Consider the following 18,065-nt stretch of genomic DNA (forward strand, 5'->3'; position numbering starts at 1 on the left):
TTGCAGTTGCAAACAATATTTTCCCTTAGTGTGTCACTAGGGTCAAAGCAGTACATATTAAACACTAAATACAACAAAATGTTTATTCTGGAACTAGGTTCCAGAGAAATAAAGTCAGAAGTTTAAAAATGTTGCCAGATGCTGTCAAATCTGTACAGTCTAAAATGACATGAAAGACATTGTTTCCATCACTCTCCTGGAATATGTAATAAAAGTTAACAGATGATCATGTAAAGCTATGGCATCAGTTCAATGCAATATTTCTAAAACCACACCACCACTTCTTGCAGACACACAGAAATCTTCATAACTTTTGCTTGACCAGTGAGACTTCAGTGCAAGAATGTCTGTGGGAAGCAATTTTACACATGGTAAATTAATATCAGATTTTATTCTGGGTACAAAGCACAGACAAAACATTCTGAAACCTTTCTATTTATCCCCAGAGTTCTATGATTTAATGAGCTCTGAAAACAATGGTTTCAAGGTGTTTGTGCTGCAACAAATTGGTTGCGGTGCTTTGACAGTTTCTTAATTTTAGCAACCATACCTTTATTGATCCTGGGGGGAAAAATTACAGTCTAGTTCTGAAGTGACAGTCATCCTATGATGGATATTCAATAAACTATTTGAAGTAAGTTCAGGAGACATTTAAAATGGCAAATACTATGTTTTACAAATAATCATACATGGGAAAAAAGAAAAGGAGTACTTGTGGCACCTTAGAGACTAACCAATTTATTTGAGCATAAGCTTTCGTGAGCTACAGCTCACTTCATCGGATGCATACTGTGGAAAGTACAGAAGATCTTTTTATACATACAAACCATGAAAAAATGGGTATTTACCACTACAAAAGGTTTTCTCTCCCCCCACCCCACTCTCCTGCTGGTAATAGCTTATCTAAAGTGATCACTCTCCTTACAATGTGTATGATAATCAAATTGGGCCATTTGTGCTGGAAATGGCCCAACCTGATTATCATACACATTGTAAGGAGAGTGATCACTTTAGATAAGCTATCACCAGCAGGAGAGTGGGGTGGGAGGAGGTATTTTTTCATGCTTTGTGTGTATATAAAAAGATCTTCTACACTTTCCACAGTATGCATCCGATGAAGTGAGCTGTAGCTCACGAAAGCTTATGCTCAAATACATTGGTTAGTCTCTAAGGTGCCACAAGTACTCCTTTTCTTTTTGCGAATACAGACTAACACACTGTTACTCTGAAATCATACATGGGAAGACAGCCTAGCACGTTACAGTCAAACTCAGCTTACCTTTTCTAGCAAGTAGTTATTGATATGTCCACCTATCGGGTCTCCTTTGAAATCAAAGTTGATATCCATGTATTTTCCAAATCTGCTGGAGTTGTCGTTACGGTTGGTTTTGGCATTGCCGAAGGCCTCTAACACACAGTTGGATTTCAACAACATGTTCTTCACTCTAGTACAGATAAGCAGAAAAGGCAAGAGAACAGCACAAGTGTAGGTAGTGTGTTCCCAGATATCTAGTGCAATCTTTTTCCAGACATAAATCATGCTTTTCAGAGGGCTTTAGTAACAGCAGGGTTATATTCTACAAGAAGATTCAATGTGTCCTGATTCATAGATTCCCAGGGAGCACTGTGATCATCTTGTCTGACCTCCCGTATAACACAGGCCAGAAAACTTTTCCAAAATAATTCTTAAAGCAGATCTTTACAAAAAAAGATCCAATCTTGATTAAAAATTGTCAAGGATGGAGAACAGACCAGGACCCTTGGTAAATTTTTTCCAATGGTTAATTACTTGCACCGTTAACAATTTACATCTTATTTCCACTCTGAATTTACCTAGCTTCAACTTCCAGCCATTGGATCTTGTTATACCTCTCTCTGATAGAGTGAATAGCCCATTATTAAATATTTGTTCCCTAGGTAGATACTTACACACTGTAATCAAGTTGCCCCTTAGCCTTCTCTTTGTTAAGCTAAATAAATTCAAAGAATCATAGAATAGAATATTAGGGTTGGAAGAGACCTCAGGAGGTCATCTACTCCAATCCCCTGCTCAAAGCACAACCAACACCAACTAAATCATCCCAGCCAAGGCTGTGTCAAGCCAGGCCTTAAAAAGCCCTAAGGATGGAGATTCCACCACCTCCCTAAGTAACGCATTCCAGTGCTTCACCACCCTCCCAGTGAAACACTGTTTTCTAATATCCAACCTAGAACTCCCCCACTGCAACTTGATACCATTGCTTCTTGTTCTGTCATCTGCCACCACTGAGAACAGCCTAGCTCCATCCTCCTTGGAACCCCCCTTCAGGTAGTTGAAGGCTGCTATCAAATCCCCCCTCACTCTTCTCTTCTACAGACTAAATAACCCCAGTTCCCTGAGCCTATTCTCGTAAGTCATGTGTCCCAGCCCCCTAATCGTTTTCGTTGTCCTCCGCTGGACTCTCTCCAGTTTGTCCACATCCCTTCTGTAGTGGGGGGACAAAAACTGGACACAATACTCCAGGTGTGGCCTCACCAGTGCCGAATAGAGGGGAATAATCACTTCCCTTGATCTGCTGGCAATGCTCCTACTAATACAGCCCAATATGCCGTTAGCCTTCTTGGCAACAAACGCACACTCCTGAGTCATATCCACCTTCTCGTCCACTGTAATCCCCAGGTCCTTTTCTGTAGAACTGCCTCTTAGCCAGTTGGTCCTCAACCTGTAGTGGTGCATGGAATTCTTCCTTACTAAGTGCAGGACTCTGCACTTGTCCTTGATGAACCTCGTCGGATTTCTTTTGGCCCAATCCTCCAATTTCTCTGGACCCTATTCATACTCTCCAGCGTATCTACCTCTTCCCCCAGCTTCGTGTCATCTGCAAACTTGCTGAGGGTGCAATCCATCCCATCATCCAGATCATTAATAAAGATGTTGAACAAAATTGGCCCCAGGACCAACCCCTGGGGCACTCCGCTTGATAGCGGCTGCCAACTAGACATCGAACCGTTGATCACTAACCTTTGAGCCCGACAATCTAGCCAGCTTTCTATCCACCTTATAGTCCATTCATCCAATCCATACTTTTTTAACTTGCTGGCAAGAATACCGTGGAAGACCATAACAAAAGCTTTGCTAAAGTCAAACTATATCCACAGCTTTCCCCATATCCACAGGGCCAGTTATCTCATCATAGAAGACAATCAGGTTGGTCAGGCATGACTTGCCGTTGGTGAACCCATGTGGACTGTTCCTGATCACCTTCTTCTCCTCCACATGCTTCAAAACGGATTCCCTGAGGACCTGCTCCATGATTTTGCTGGGGACTGAAGTGAGGCTGTAGTTCCCTGGGTTCTCTTTCTTCCCTTTTTAAAATATGGGCACTATATTTGCCTTTTTCCAATCATCCAGGACCTCCCCCAATCACCACAAATTTTCAAAGATAATGGCCAATGGCTCTGCAATCACATCAGCCAACTCCCTCAGCATCCTTGGATGCATTAGAGCTGGACCCATGGACTTGTGCATGGCCAGCTTTTCTAAACAGTCCTTAACCTGTTCTTTCACCACTGAGGGCTGATCACCTCCTCCCCATGCTGTGTTGCCCAGTGCAGCAGCCTGGGAGCTGACCTTGTCTGGGAAGACTGAGGCAAAGAAAAGCATTGAGTACTTCAGCTTTTTCCACATCATCTGCCACTTTGTTACCTCCGCGTTCAGTAAGGGTCCCACACTTTCCCTGAACAACTTCTTTTTGCTAGCATACCTGTAGAAATCCTTCTTGTCACCCTTCACATACCTTGCTAGCTGCAACTCCAATTGTGCCTTGGATTTCCTGATTACACCCCTGCATGCTCTAGCAATATTTTTCTAGTCATCTATCCAAATTTCTACTTCTTGTAAGCTTCCTTTTTTAGTTTAAGCTTACCAAAGATTTCACTGTTAAGCCAAGCTGGTCGCCTGCCATATTTGCTATTCTTTCTGCACTTTGGGATGGTTTGTTCCTGAGCCCTCAATAAGGCTTCTTTAAAATACAGCCAGTTGTATTTTACAAAGAGCTCAATGTGTCTCTATAAGGCAGGTTTTCTAACCCCTCGGTCATTCTTGTAGCTCTTCTCTGAACCCTCTCCAATTTTTCCAACATCCTTGAATTGTGGACACCAGAACTGAACACAGTATTCCAGCAGTGGTCACATCAGCACCCAGTAAAACAACCTCTCCACTCCTACTTGAGATTTCCATATTTATGCATCCCAGGACTGTTATCTGTTTTGGCCACAGCATTACACTGGGATCTCATGTTCAGTTGATTATCCAGTATGACCCCGAAATCTTTTCCAGAGTCATTGCTTACCAGGGTAGAGTTCCCCATCCTGTAAGTATGGCCCAAATTCTTTGATCCTAGATGTATAAATTTAAATTTAGCTGAATTCAAACACATTGTAATACATAACTTATTCCCTGTAACCAGGAATCTACTTTAGACAGATAACATGCATAGGTGGTACACTGGAAAATCAGCTGGGAACTTTTGCTAACAATCCCTAGACATGAATGGGGAGCTGGAGAGTTAGCATTTTCATTGGAAAACCTTTGGTTGTAGAATTTACTTTCTTGGTTAGTCTGTCTAAATTTGAGTCTGCACCCCTGAAATACTCATCTAGTTTCTCTCTCAGTTTCTTGCACGGTGGGCAAGTTGTTCGAGAGTTAGTTCCAAGGTGGGATTTTAATTTTCTTTGTCAGTATGCCATGTTCATTTATTTAAAGACTTTTATACTTTTACTCAGTATGCCTGATAGGCATGAACATGAAATGCTGGACTAAAATTAGAGTGTATTGCTTCTGTTCAACATCCCATTTGTCATGAATTGAATGTACAAGTACATTTAGTTCCATGAAGTGTGTCTGATACCTCAGCAGAAACTTAATTTCAGGGCATTGTTTACAATTTAGAAGTGCAAAGGCTTGAGTTATACTCCCAACACTTCTAGCCAATTATCTGTTAGCAATTTATCTAAATTTCAAAATTTTCCCTAAGTCCAAAACTTTACCTGCAGGAAAGGATGAATTGATATGAAAACTTCATGCAATTATAAAGTAGAAGAAAAGAAGACAGGTATATCAAGAGTGCCCAGTATCATGGTATCAGGATACAAAACTATTTTTCCCCCCATAAGTTTCTGTAAAGCCCTTACCTTTCAACCTCTGCTCTCTGACTGGGATTGGTGATGGCTGCTATGTACTGCATAATGTATTTACTGGCCTCAGTTTTCCCAGCCCCACTCTCACCTGAAGACACAAACAGCAAAGTAGTACCATAAGCAAAGAAGAGATTTAAAAAAAATCAAGATACTGTAAGTCATTGATCATTGCAATCATGTCATTCTGCTTTGATGGCTTCTCTACGTTTTCTTATTTATTTGAGATATGAGGTGTTTTTGATACCAATGTAACCTTGCCTGACTGCCATTACTATGCTAACTTAAAACCAGTAACGAATAAAAGATTTCACAGGTTTGTAAGGCCAAGCAGGCAGAGGATCAGAAGGGACATTGTTAGAGGGAAAAGGTTGGCATGCAGTGGCTTGCTGGCAGCAATGCTGTGAACTGTAATACAAGAGACTACTGTTCAGCAGCTATCTTGGGTCTCTTGCTCCGCAGGCTGCTGGAGCATAGGGATACCATGGAAACTACGTGCCAGGATCTGAATGGCAATAGTTCCCTCTATGAGCATCTCCCCCACTGTTTAGAGTCATGGCAAGCAATTAGCTTTGGCCATCAAAACAGAAGACAAAACACTAACCGAAGTCATCTAAGGTGGAAGGGAGTCCTCAAAGAAAGGACAGGACTGAATGCTACAGGCTTTTTCCGGAAACCATTCTTCAACCAGACTGCGGGTGTTATAAGGAAGGGACTCACATTCAAGTTATCACCACACAACAACATTACTCCTGGGGGAATTCTGCGGCACTGTGCATGTGCAAAATTCATAGATTACTTTGCTTCCCCTGCATCCGGACCCTCACCCCTGCACCCAGATCAGCTCCGCTGAGACCCCCACACTCAGATCCCCCCTGTGGAGCCCTAAACACCTTAACCTGAAACCCCCTGCAGAGTACCTGCACTCTTGCCCCTGCACTCAGAACCCTCCCAACAAGCTCCTATGCATCCAGATCCCTCCTGCACTCGGACCCCACACTGAGCCGCTCACATCCAGATTGCTCCAGACAGAACTCTCTCACCCCACACATGGATTCCCCCCACACTAAGCCCCTCCACACTTGGATCCTGCCAGGCTGAGCCTGTCTGCCCACTCCTGGAGTGCATGTGGGAGAGGGTCAGGGTCCTGGGGTGTTTCTGGGACAGACCCAGCCCTTGGGCTGTATCAGGGTCTGGTGCAGCCTCACCCCACCTCCAGGCAGCCAGTGGCCTGTGCTCCCCACTGCCATGCCAGAACCTCTACATATATTCATTGACAAATAAAATTTGCAGAATTTTAAAATAGTGTGTGCAGAATTTTTCTTTTTGGCACAGAACTTTTAATTTTTTGGAGCAGAATTCCCTCATGGAGTATAATATGGATCAATAATTAGTTTAATCTACAAGTTCTTGAATTAGACAATTGTATTTGAATGATATAGATGCAGGCTCATACGCAAATTAAAGTTTTGAACATAGTGAAATTCTCCCTTTAGCAAATGTAGCATTAGACAAATTGTTCTGCTTCCTTCCTTGAGTTTCACAAGGAGGGTCAACTAGTCCTCAGGTAGTGAGGAGAGGCTTTTCCACCTTACCTGATATTACAATGCAGGTATCTTTTGATCGTCTCTTCATGGCCTTGTAAGCAGCGTCAGCAATTGCAAAGAGATGAGGGGGCCTCTCATATAACTCCCGTCCTTTGTACTGCTCAATCATGTCACGACCATAAATGTTCAAGTTTTTGTAAGGGTTCACAGAAACCACCACTTCACCAATAAATGTGTAAATCCGTCCCTTATCAAACCTGCCCAGGGAGAGCCGAAGGGGAAGGTTAGTCAAATGTAATAAATCAGAATTTGTATTCTGCATCCAAGTTGTCCATTTGATTATACCAGTCATTTGATACAAATATTTTTCATTTTTTTACAATATAATAAAATACTACTAAGGAAAAGCTTTCTATTCAGCATACGTGGTACGTCAATGTGTCATTTTAGGTATTCAGGTAACAGGACTATGAATCAAGACTGATTTTGAATCGAACGCTACTTACAGAAATTACCACCACTGATGTTTCACCTGAAAAATGTTAGATACAGATTTGCCTGCTGAGTATTACTGCAAAACTTTATGACAAGGTAGGTGAGGCAATATCTTTCATTGGACCCACTTCTGTTTGTGAAATGGACAAGCTTTCAAATGTAGTAGGTGACCTGAAGAAGAGTTCTGTGAAGCTCAAAAGCTAGTCCCTTCCGCCAACAGAAGTGGGTCCAAAAAAAGATATTACTTAACCTACCTTATCTCTCTCATATTCTGGGACCAACATGGTTACAGCAATACTGCAAACATAAGCTTAGGACCACAGATTACACTACAATGCATCCAATGAAGTGAGCTGTAGCTCACAAAAGCTTATGCTCAAATATATTTGTTAGTCTCTAAGGTGCCGTAAGTACTCCTTTTCTTTTTGCAAATACAGACTAACACAGCTGCTACTCTGAAACCAAAGATTACACTTTGTTCCACATACATACCCAACCAGCCTTTCAACATGCATTTCAGATATTTCTATTACAGTTCGTGATCTACAAAGGCATAGAATTTGCTGTAGACATTATTTTACTCAGGCTGGAGTAAATTTTAAATCACTGCTTGAATTCAATAGAGCAAAGGTGTATAAAAAACACTGGAGTTTCTAATCCACCTGCCTAAATAAACCAGATATATAGAAGGAGAGGTTTGCTTTCAGATGTTAAGTTTTGAGGATCTTAGACACTGCATGGCCCAGGAAGATGCACAGAAATCTGGGAGCCAGAACTAGAGCTCTGGTGACATTTACGGGGGGAAAGTTGTAAGACAGTGAATTAACCTACAATTCAGGGGGGAAAAATCCAACTTTCAACCCTAATGATTGTTTCCATTCAAAAGGAGCTCTTCACAGTAAGGAGCCCAGAGTGGAACTACAGCCCCAATGTTTAAGTGAAGTTTGAAAACTATCAAGTCCCAGACGAGTATACAAAAGGAGATAGCTACGACTAATATTAACCAATCAACCCTCAGCGGCACCAGTCCTCCTTGTGGAGAGATGAATAAAAGTAGTCTGGAGTTTCTACACAGCCATTTTTAAGAAGGGGGTCTCAACCTTTTTCTTTCTGAGCCCCCCCCCCAACACGCTCTAACAACTCCATGGCCCACCTGTGTCACAACAACTGGTTTTCCACTTATAAAAGGGGTAGAAAGCAGGGCAATTGTGCCTGGGGCCCATGCCATAGGGGCCCCTGCAAAGCTACATTGCTCAGGCTTCAGCTGTAGCCCTGGGTGGCGGGAGTCAGAGCCCCAGACTGCAGCCCCGTGCAGTGGGGCTTTGGCTTTCTGCCCTGGCCCCAGAAAGTCTAATGCTGGCTGCTTGGAGGACCCCCTGAAACCTGCCCCCGGTGGAGAACCACTGCATTGTGTAGCAGTATGCAATTTGTGTTATGACTAACATTAGATGGCATCATAACACTTTTATAAAAAGAAAAGCAAGAGATTTCAGGATTGTCCATTAACTAAAGCACAGCTCTGAGATTTCTCTCTTAAAATGCATTGTCATCTCTTTACCACAAAGCAGCAAACTGACTATTTTTCCAGTGCTTATGAATGGAATACAGTAGCTATTACAGTGCACACACTGCATCAGTCCTTGAGCTGGAGTCTTGGTGGGTTTACAGTCTTCAGTTTTGCTGCACATCCATTAAAGTATGTGATTCAGCAGATCGGTTTCTAAAAAGCTCAGCTTGCATCACTAAATGTATGGTCTTGGTCATGCCAGGACAACTGAGTTAGAATCACAGAATCATAGAACATCAGGGTTGGAAGGGACCTCAGGAGGTCATTAGTCCAACCCCCTGCTCAAAGCAGGACTAATCCCCCACTAAATCAACCCAGCCAGGGCTTTGTCAAGCCTGACCTTAAAAACCTCAAACGAACGAGATTCCACCACCTCCCTACGTAACCCATTCCAGTGCTTCACCACCCTCCTAGTGAAATAGTTTTTCCTAATATCCACCCTAGACCTCCCCCACTGCAACTTGAGACCATTACTCCTCGTTCTGTCATCTGCTACCACGGAGAACAGTCTAGATCCATCCTCTTTAGAACCCCGATCAGGTAGTTGAAAGCAGCTATCAAATGCCCCCTCACTCTTCTCTTCTGCAGATTAAATAATCCCACTTCCCTCAGCCTCTCCCCATAAGTCATGAGCTCCAGCCCCCTAATCATTTTTGTTGCCCTCCGCTGGACACTCTGCAATTTTTCCACATCCTTCTTGTAGTGCAGAGCCCAAAACTGGACACAGTACTCCAGATGAGGCCTCACCAATGTCGAACAGAGGGGAATGATCACATCCCTCGATCTGCTGGCAATGCTCCCACTTATACAGCCCAAAATGCCGTCTGCCTTCTTGGCAACAAGGGCACACTGTTGACGCATATCTAGCTTCTGGTCCACTGTAACCCCTAGGTCCTTTTCTGCAGAACTGCTGCCTAGCCGTTCGGTCCCTAGTGTGTAGTAGTGCATGAGATTCTTCCGTCGTAAGTGCAGGACTCTGCATTTGTCCTTGTTGAACCTCATCAGATTTCTTTTAGCCCAATCCTCTAATTTGTCTAGGTCCCTCTGTATCCTATCCCTACCCTCCACATATCTACCACTCCTCCCAGTTTAGTGTCATCTGCAAACTTGCTGAGGGTGCAGTCCACGCTATCCTCCAGATCATTAATGAAAATATTGAACAAAAACGGCCCCAGGACTGACCCCTGAAGATGGTTGAACATGTTCCCAATCAGTATCCTCCTCATTAGGGAGCTGAAAATCCGAAGGAATGTTTTTCAGCTCATACCTACATTTAATTTTTTTTTCTTTGGTGGGGGAACAGAGAGAACTTTGAAGGCAACTCAAAATTAAGGATTTTCTTGAAAAATGAATACTTTTAAATTAGCAGTAAGACTGAAATATATTGGGTTCCACACAATTATTGTGACAGAAACAACTGATTACACACAAAAAAGAAACTTGGAGGGCAGCTATGATACTAAACAACAGTTTCAAGTGTGGTATAAAATATAGGGTCCCATCACCAACTCTTAAAATGCCAATTTACCTGCAAAGAACCAAGAAGGAAGCATCGCTTCTCCCCACCCCCCCACGGTAATTGTAATCGGACTCAATCCTGGAGGTTTCCAACTGTACTTTGTACAAATACGTGAAGTTTGGAGGGATGATTTTGGGCAGAAACCCAAACTATTTAACACTTTTGAAGCTAATAATTGTCAGCAGGGGTGTTTCAGATTTGTTTTATCAAAACTTACAGTTGAAAAGCAGGCTTCTGAAGCAGATCAGTAGATTTTGTTTAGAAGGGAGACAAAGACATTAAAATGTCAAGGAATGTAACTTAAACTCTCTGTCCAGCTACTGAAAGTTATGAATTATGTAACTTGAAGATGAGGTCAAAGTATTGGGTGCTGTGGAGATAAAAAACTCAGGACGTTGGTCAACAGGGATGGCTCTTTTGCTTTTGAAAAGACCCTGGTAGTTCTTCCCTGAATCTTATGGCTTCCCCTCTCAGAGCATGTGCACACGGGCTAAGTTAAAGAATCTTCTAGCATTTTTTTTTTCATTCAATAGTTCCTTCCATACTTACACAGTCGTGACTTTTTGGAAGCAGGGAATCCATGGGAAGCAGAGTATATTCTCTATTACCCTGCTGATCTTTTCCGGGAGGTATACCAATTGGATCTGTGTCTTTCTAAAGCCATTACTCTGGGATTTTGCAGCAGTTCCTTTCTGTCATCCTCCCTGCTACGCTGGGCATCACAAAATGGGGAAGAGATGGCCAGCCCTCTGTGGAGATAGAGGTGGTTAGGGACTATTTAGAAAAGCTGGACGTGCACAAGTCCATGGGGCCGGACGAGTTGCATCCGAGAGTGCTGAAGGAACTGGCGGCTGTGATTGCAGAGCCATTGGCCATTATCTTTGAAAACTCGTGGCGAACCGGGGAAGTCCCAGATGACTGGAAAAAGGCTAATGTAGTGCCAATCTTTAAAAAAGGGAAGAAGGACGATCCTGGGAACTACAGGCCAGTCAGCCTCACTTCAGTCCCTGGAAAAATCATGGAGCAGGTCCTCAAAAAATCAATCCTGAAGCACTTGCATGAGAGGAAAGTGATCAGGAACAGCCAGCATGGATTCACCAAGAGAAGGTCATGCCTGACTAATCTAATCGCCTTTTATGATGAGGTTACTGGTTCTGTGGATGAAGGGAAAGCAGTGGATGTATTGTTTCTTGACTTTAGCAAAGCTTTTGACACGGTCTCCCACAGTATTCTTGTCAGCAAGTTAAGGAAGTATGGGCTGGATGAATGCACTACAAGGTGGGTAGAAAGCTGGCTAGATTGTCGGGCTCAACGGGTAGTGATCAATGGCTCCATATCTAGTTGGCAGCCGGTATCAAGTGGAGTACCCCAAGGGTCGGTCCTGGGGCCGGTTTTGTTCAATATCTTCATAAATGATCTGGAGGATGGTGTGGATTCCACTCTCAGCAAATTTGCGGATGATACTAAACTGGGAGGAGTGGTAGATACGCTGGAGGGGAGGGATAGGATACAGAAAGACCTAGACAAATTGGAGGATTGGGCCAAAAGAAATCTGATGAGGTTCAATAAGGATAAGTGCAGGGTCCTGCACTTAGGACGGAAGAACCCAATGCACAGCTACAGACTAGGGACCGAATGGCTAGGCAGCAGTTCTGCGGAAAAGGACCTAGGGGTGACAGTGGACGAGAAGCTGGATATGAGTCAGCAGTGTGCCCTTGTTGCCAAGAAGGCCAATGGCATTTTGGGATGTATAAGTAGGGGCATAGCGAGCAGATCAAGGGACGTGATCGTTCCCCTCTATTCGACATTGGTGAGGCCTCATCTGGAGTACTGTGTCCAGTTTTGGGCCCCACACTTCAAGAAGGATGTGGATAAATTGGAGAGAGTCCAGCGAAGGGCAACAAAAATGATTAGGGGACTGGAACACATGAGTTATGAGGAGAGGCTGAGGGAGCTGGGATTGTTTAGCCTGCAGAAGAGAAGAATGAGGGGGGATTTGATAGCTGCTTTCAACTACCTGAGAGGGGGTTCCAAAGAGGATGGCTCTAGACTGTTCTCAATGGTAGCAGATGACAGGACGAGGAGTAATGGTCTCAAGTTGCAGTGGGGGAGGTTTAGATTGGATATTAGGAAAAACTTTTTCACTAAGAGGGTGGTGAAACACTGGAATGCGTTACCTAGGGAGGTGGTAGAATCTCCTTCCTTAGAGGTTTTTAAGGTCAGGCTTGACAAAGCCCTGGCTGGGATGATTTAACTGGGAATTGGTCCTGCTTTGAGCAGGGGGTTGGACTAGATGACCTTCTGGGGTCCCTTCCAACCCTGATATTCTATGATTCTCTCCCAATACAATTTGATTTCCTTCTTCACAGCAGCTGAGGATTTTGTACTTTGACCTGTGTCTACGAAGCCCAGAGGCAGTGGCAGATTAATGCACGGCACCATGGAGCCACAGCTAATTTGGGGGTCCCAGAAGCACTGGAATCTGTAGAATTACGGAGGGCGATTAGCACCAGAACTGTGGCCCCACCCCTGCTCCTCCTCTTTCCCCTGGGGCCCCACCCCCTGCTCCTTCTCCCCTGCCCCCCCCAGACCCCACCCTATCCCCTCCCCCACAAAGAACGCCACCCAGGGCAGGTGGAGGGCCTGGGCCTCCCCACAGTGGCCCAGGCTCCCTGAGTGGCTCTTAGGGGTCTTGGGGAAGAGAGGAGGAGCAGGACCCTGTGGTGGGTGAGGCCTAAGGCCCACCTTAGCCTCCCCACACTGGGAAGAGGCTGGTACCACTAGCAGGGGCTGCACTTTACAGGAGGGAAGATGATCATCTTATCAGCTTCCCTGCCGCCACCGCTACGCACCTGCCCGAAGGGGGGGGGGGGGGGGAGGAGAGACATGCAGAGTCACAATGCCCCCTTCCCCCCCCCAATTTCTCAGGATGCCTCCGGTGCAGATGCCCAGCAGTGAGGAGACAGCACTCCCCCAGCAGCAGCACTCTCCCTGTGTCCCTGCAGCCCAGGGGAGGAAGGAAGCAGCTGGCGACCAGCTGAACTCCTTCCCCCACCACATGGGGCTGCTTCGTCTTCCCCGCTGTTGGAGTCCCAGTGCTGCTGCCTGCTTTGCATACCACCCCTCGGGGGGAGTCAGGGAGCGGAGGCAGAGGCAATGCATGGGACTCCAGCAGCAGGGAAGGCGAAAAAGCAGCTTCCTATGGCAGAGGAGCAGCTCAGCCAGCAGCCAGTGCCTAGCACAATGGGGTCCTGGTCCACGACTGAGACTCCCAGGGGCTATAATAATACAGACAGCCGCCCTGCTGCTTCCTCCCCAGGCTGCACAGACAGACACGTTGGGAGCACCGTTGCCAAGGGGAGTGCTGTCTCCTCACTACTAGGTGTCTGCAACAGAAATGTCCTGAAAATTGGGGGGAGGGCACGTGACCCACCAGAACCTCTCATTTGTGTCCCCCACTAGCCACAGCTACATATCACCTCTGACAACGCCCATGTTAAAAAGTGGGCAGGCATGGCCCTCCTAGTTTTAAAACTGTGGGGGCATGCCCCCCACCAATTCTGGGGCCCAAATATTCTTTGTACCCAGGATCCCAATAAATCTTCATCCGCCTCTGCCTAGAGGTATTCTCCAGGTGCTCCAGTGAACGGGCAGAAAATCAAAACAGTCAGCTACAAGGGAGCAGCTTGGCACAGGCAGATGACAGCCAAAGATCTACTGATCTGCTTCAGAAGCCTCCCTCTCAGCTGGAAATTTAAACAAATCTGAAACACCCCTGCTGATAAAGCAATTGTCAATTTTTAAATTGTTAACATTGTAATACTTTCTCATAAAACAAATTCACACATTTATTATTTCCCAGGTGATCCCAGGACTGGAAAAGCTCCCAGGGTACTGGATCAGATAGGTAGGGGTGGCACAGGAGGTGGACCTCCCTCAGGGCTCTAACAAGGAAATCCATGTCTCACCATAACAGATTTTACTTTAAGGGTATCTGAATTCATGGACCATGGATGTTTCTGTCCAAAGCTTAAATTATACTAAGTACTGCACACAGTTGTGTTTAGATGTTCCTAAACTATGAGCTTCCCTTCCGTACCCCTCCTTGTTGATAAAGCTTCTTTTCAAACAACAGTGGAGTACTGCACTGCTGCAGGCCAAGAACAGCTGTGGCTGTTTTTCTAGCTGCATTTCTTTGGTTGTGATTCTTCTTGGGTAAAGAAAAATAAGAACTTATGAAAGAGTAAAAAGTAGCCTAATGACTGCAGTCCAAACTGGAAGGTTCAAGCAACATGAGATTCCCTAATCCACTTTACTGCAAGGTTGCACAAAATACAGGTTCCAGATCCATTCAAAACTTTATTACAAAGCTCGCTATGGGAAAGATACTCTGCCAACTGGATGCACGTCAACACATACATTATCTTAAATAATTCAGTGCTGTATGTATAATACAGCAGTGGATTTTTCATTATTAAAAGTCAGCAGAATGGCATTTTTGTGAAGACAAACCACCATCCATACCTGCATATAATGACATTCCCACAGGCATACCTTTTCCTGTAGATTTACATTACTTCCAGTAACAATAAGCTCCATTCTCACCTAAAAGACGTAGCATTTTTCTGTAGAGGTTATGTTTCCATAAAGATTAACTGCATCTATTATCTGCTTCACTATTTTCTAGGTCTAATATCCTGGGACCAACACAACTACAAGTACACTGCATATTTCCTGGGTTCTCAGTTTGCTACTTTGAGGTTTACGATCCAGTAGCTATTAAGGGAAGTCATAATATTTAACTCTTGTGTAAATATTTTGCATAAGGATCAGGAATGCTGGGTCTGTTTTTTAAATTAAATCTTTATACCATTAAGAATTTGTACAAAGTAACAAAAAGAAAGATAGGAAGTGAATACAAACAGGTAAGCCAGAAAAACAATACCTAAATGGACAGAAACAAAAGTGTAGGAGAGAAGAGTGACAGGGAGGGGGGAGAGAAACCCTATATGCAGGATTCTATTACTACTCAGGATAAACATGCCTCTTCCCCATTAGTTTGACTATTTTGGTTCAAGTTCACCAAAACATTCAATAGTGTCCTTAATACAATGAAGAGAGTCCCGTAAATACCAGACACACAGAGTACATGTAAGGCTATTTTAACAGTCAGTGTTCTGTGAGGTCCTTAGTCGGTACTTGAAAGGAAGGAAACTTTACAGGTTAGTGCATGGCAACTTTTTTATAAGTCAAAGTAACTTCCTTTCCCAAAGAACAGTGAAACCCATTACACACCCAAGAGACTAGCTGCACAGAAAGAGGCACTACAGAAATCAGAAAACTGCTGAGGTTCTTGATAATGGACCCACCACCAGAGTGCGCTAATGTTTAGCTCTCAGTAGTTGAAAGCTAGAATTCCTCCCACCTGACAAATGCTACAGTCAAAAATAAAACACTGTTCTTATTGAGGAAATGATGCAACTTCAAACACACTCAGTACAAACAAAGAAAAAGTTAGCTGGCAAGAGTTGGAACCCATATTTCAAAACATTTGCAGAATACAGGCTGTTAAAGAAAAGCACCCTACCATGCAACCCCACTCCAAATGTGCCAGTTAAAACAGTAGTTATAAAGGGAATTTACAACACTGCTCCCCTGCACTGAAAGTGAGTTGTCCATTCATGCTTAGCTGGGACCTCAAGTGATAACCTCACTCTGTCAGATCACAGTTTATAAAATTCAGTTTACTTTCTGAGATAGTTAACATGAAGAACATGAACTTACTGATTTTTCAGAGCTAGATTGTTTTCTAGCTATTACACAAGAATTAAAATTTTCATTTATCAAAGATACATTTTATTAGCCTCTAAGAAAAGCATTCCAGAATAAAGTCACCTGACCACATCTTAAAAGAACTAGTAGGTATAGACATTACTATCAGTTTCTATTTTGTCTGTGGGAGAAGGCTGTCTGCTGTGGGATCCATTCACTACTTATCTGGGCACTGAGTGTCTTATACAATGTTTTGTTTTACACACAAACACACACACACTTAAAAGTTAAACTGCTATTCCAAAAGTGCAGGACCCAATGCATCTATTCAATCTTGTCCTTTCCTCCACCACACCAGAGACCACTTCAGAGATAGAACAATTATCACTATATGAAGCTCCTCTTAAACCACCAGTGAAGAGTTAATTTCAGTTTAATTTTAACAGTGCTTAAATGCTTTATACTAAGGTTCCACAAATCCATGGTTTATAAAGGGCTAATAAATTATAGATGTTATAAGCACATCACAGATATGAGTAGTGTGTGTGCTAGAGATTGTTATCAGCTGAGATGGGGTGCACTTGCCCCACACTGGACGAGGAAGGGTTAACCTCACATTGTGGGCTGAGGAAGCCATTCCCACTCAACTCTACTGGGCATGCTCCAAATGCACTAGTATAAAAAGGAGCAGTTCAGCTCAGTTGGGGCTGACTGCTGGTGAAGAAGGATGCAAGTTGCAGGTTCCAGCTGAGGAGCAGCTGAAGCCAAAAGCCATGGGAGCTGGAGACACCGCAACCCAGGCAGATGCCAGGAGGCCCCACAGAGTCCACAGTCACTGGGGACAGCACATACTGGGGAACCTGGAGATGCCCAGACCACAGCAGAGGAAACCATGGTAGGAAGCAGTCCAGGGGAATTAGATAGTTGCTCAGTTAGTGACCCAGAACTTTGAGTCAGAGTGTTTTGGTTGGACCCCCACTGATGCAGTGGCAAGTGCTCTTGCCACTACCAGGGCTCTGGACTGGGGCCTGGTGGAGAAGAAGGGCCTGGGCCCCCTATCTGGGCTGCCAGCACCACTTTTTGTGTGTGGCAGCCCCCTTCCTCGACTGAGGCCACTTGGCCCCTAGGCCTCACTGCCCTGCTGACTAGGACAAATCCACTGACTTTGGCTGCTAGGCCTTACAGCCCTGCTGACTGGAGCAAAGCTATTTACTTTGACCACTAAGCTTTACTGCCCTCCTAACAAGGATGAAGCCATTGACTCTGGCCACTAGGCCTTGCTACCTGGCACAAATACATTGACTTTGGCTAAAGAGGCATAAACATGGGCTGCTTACACCCTGCCCCTACACCCTAAGGGAGACAGGGTGCACTCACCCCACACTGGATGGGGTCCCACCAAACCTGTCACATAAGCATATCTGTAGAACATCTTATAGGTTGTTAAAAAGACTGAGCTGTTGTACTTTCATTTGACTTATTAAAAGATTCATCATTAACCCTTTATCAACAATAAATGGAACATTTAATATTAGTGTGATCAATTTATTTCTCCCTTTTTCCTTATCATCCATATGCATAGGAGGAAAGACAGCCCCTGAGATTAGGGTGCTAGTATGGGACTCAGGAGATCCAGGTCAGTTCCTTGGTCTGCCATAGACTTTCTGCGTGACCTTGGGCTTGGACACAAAGTCTCTGTGCCTCATGTCTCAATCTGTGCAAACGGGATAACAGTACCTTCATACCTCGTATGAGGGGATTATGAAAATAAATACATTTAAAAGATTGTGAGATAGTCAGACCCCATGATAATGGGGACAGATAACCGTAGATACAGATATGCACATTCCAGAGACCATTACTTTCACCACAGCAATCAGAGTAATCCCCACTAAATATACTTAGCTTGTAAAGGGAAAAATGCAAAAAAAAAAACCCCAAAAAACCCTTTAAACCATCAGGACCTTGCATTTTAGAAGCATGCACTAAC

At 44.2% G+C, this 18,065-nt stretch overlaps 1 protein-coding gene across 5 annotated transcripts in view; it reads right to left on the bottom strand.

Moving 5' to 3' along the window:
• MYO1D (myosin ID) overlaps positions 1 to 18,065 on the bottom strand; it is a 383,172-nt gene that overhangs the window by 283,217 nt on the left and 81,890 nt on the right. For all 5 annotated transcript variants that reach the window (XM_048829695.2, XM_048829697.2, XM_075123527.1 and 2 more), the window contains exons 2-4: positions 6,771 to 6,979; positions 5,173 to 5,266; positions 1,280 to 1,445 (exon numbers count right to left, since the gene is read on the bottom strand). In XM_048829695.2, the coding sequence (XP_048685652.1) occupies positions 1,280 to 1,445; positions 5,173 to 5,266; positions 6,771 to 6,979 (469 nt within the window). The remainder of the gene's footprint in view (positions 1 to 1,279; positions 1,446 to 5,172; positions 5,267 to 6,770; positions 6,980 to 18,065) is intronic.

Source organism: Caretta caretta, chromosome 27 (genome assembly GCF_965140235.1).
Source record: "Caretta caretta isolate rCarCar2 chromosome 27, rCarCar1.hap1, whole genome shotgun sequence".
NCBI classification, from domain to species: domain Eukaryota; kingdom Metazoa; phylum Chordata; order Testudines; family Cheloniidae; genus Caretta; species Caretta caretta.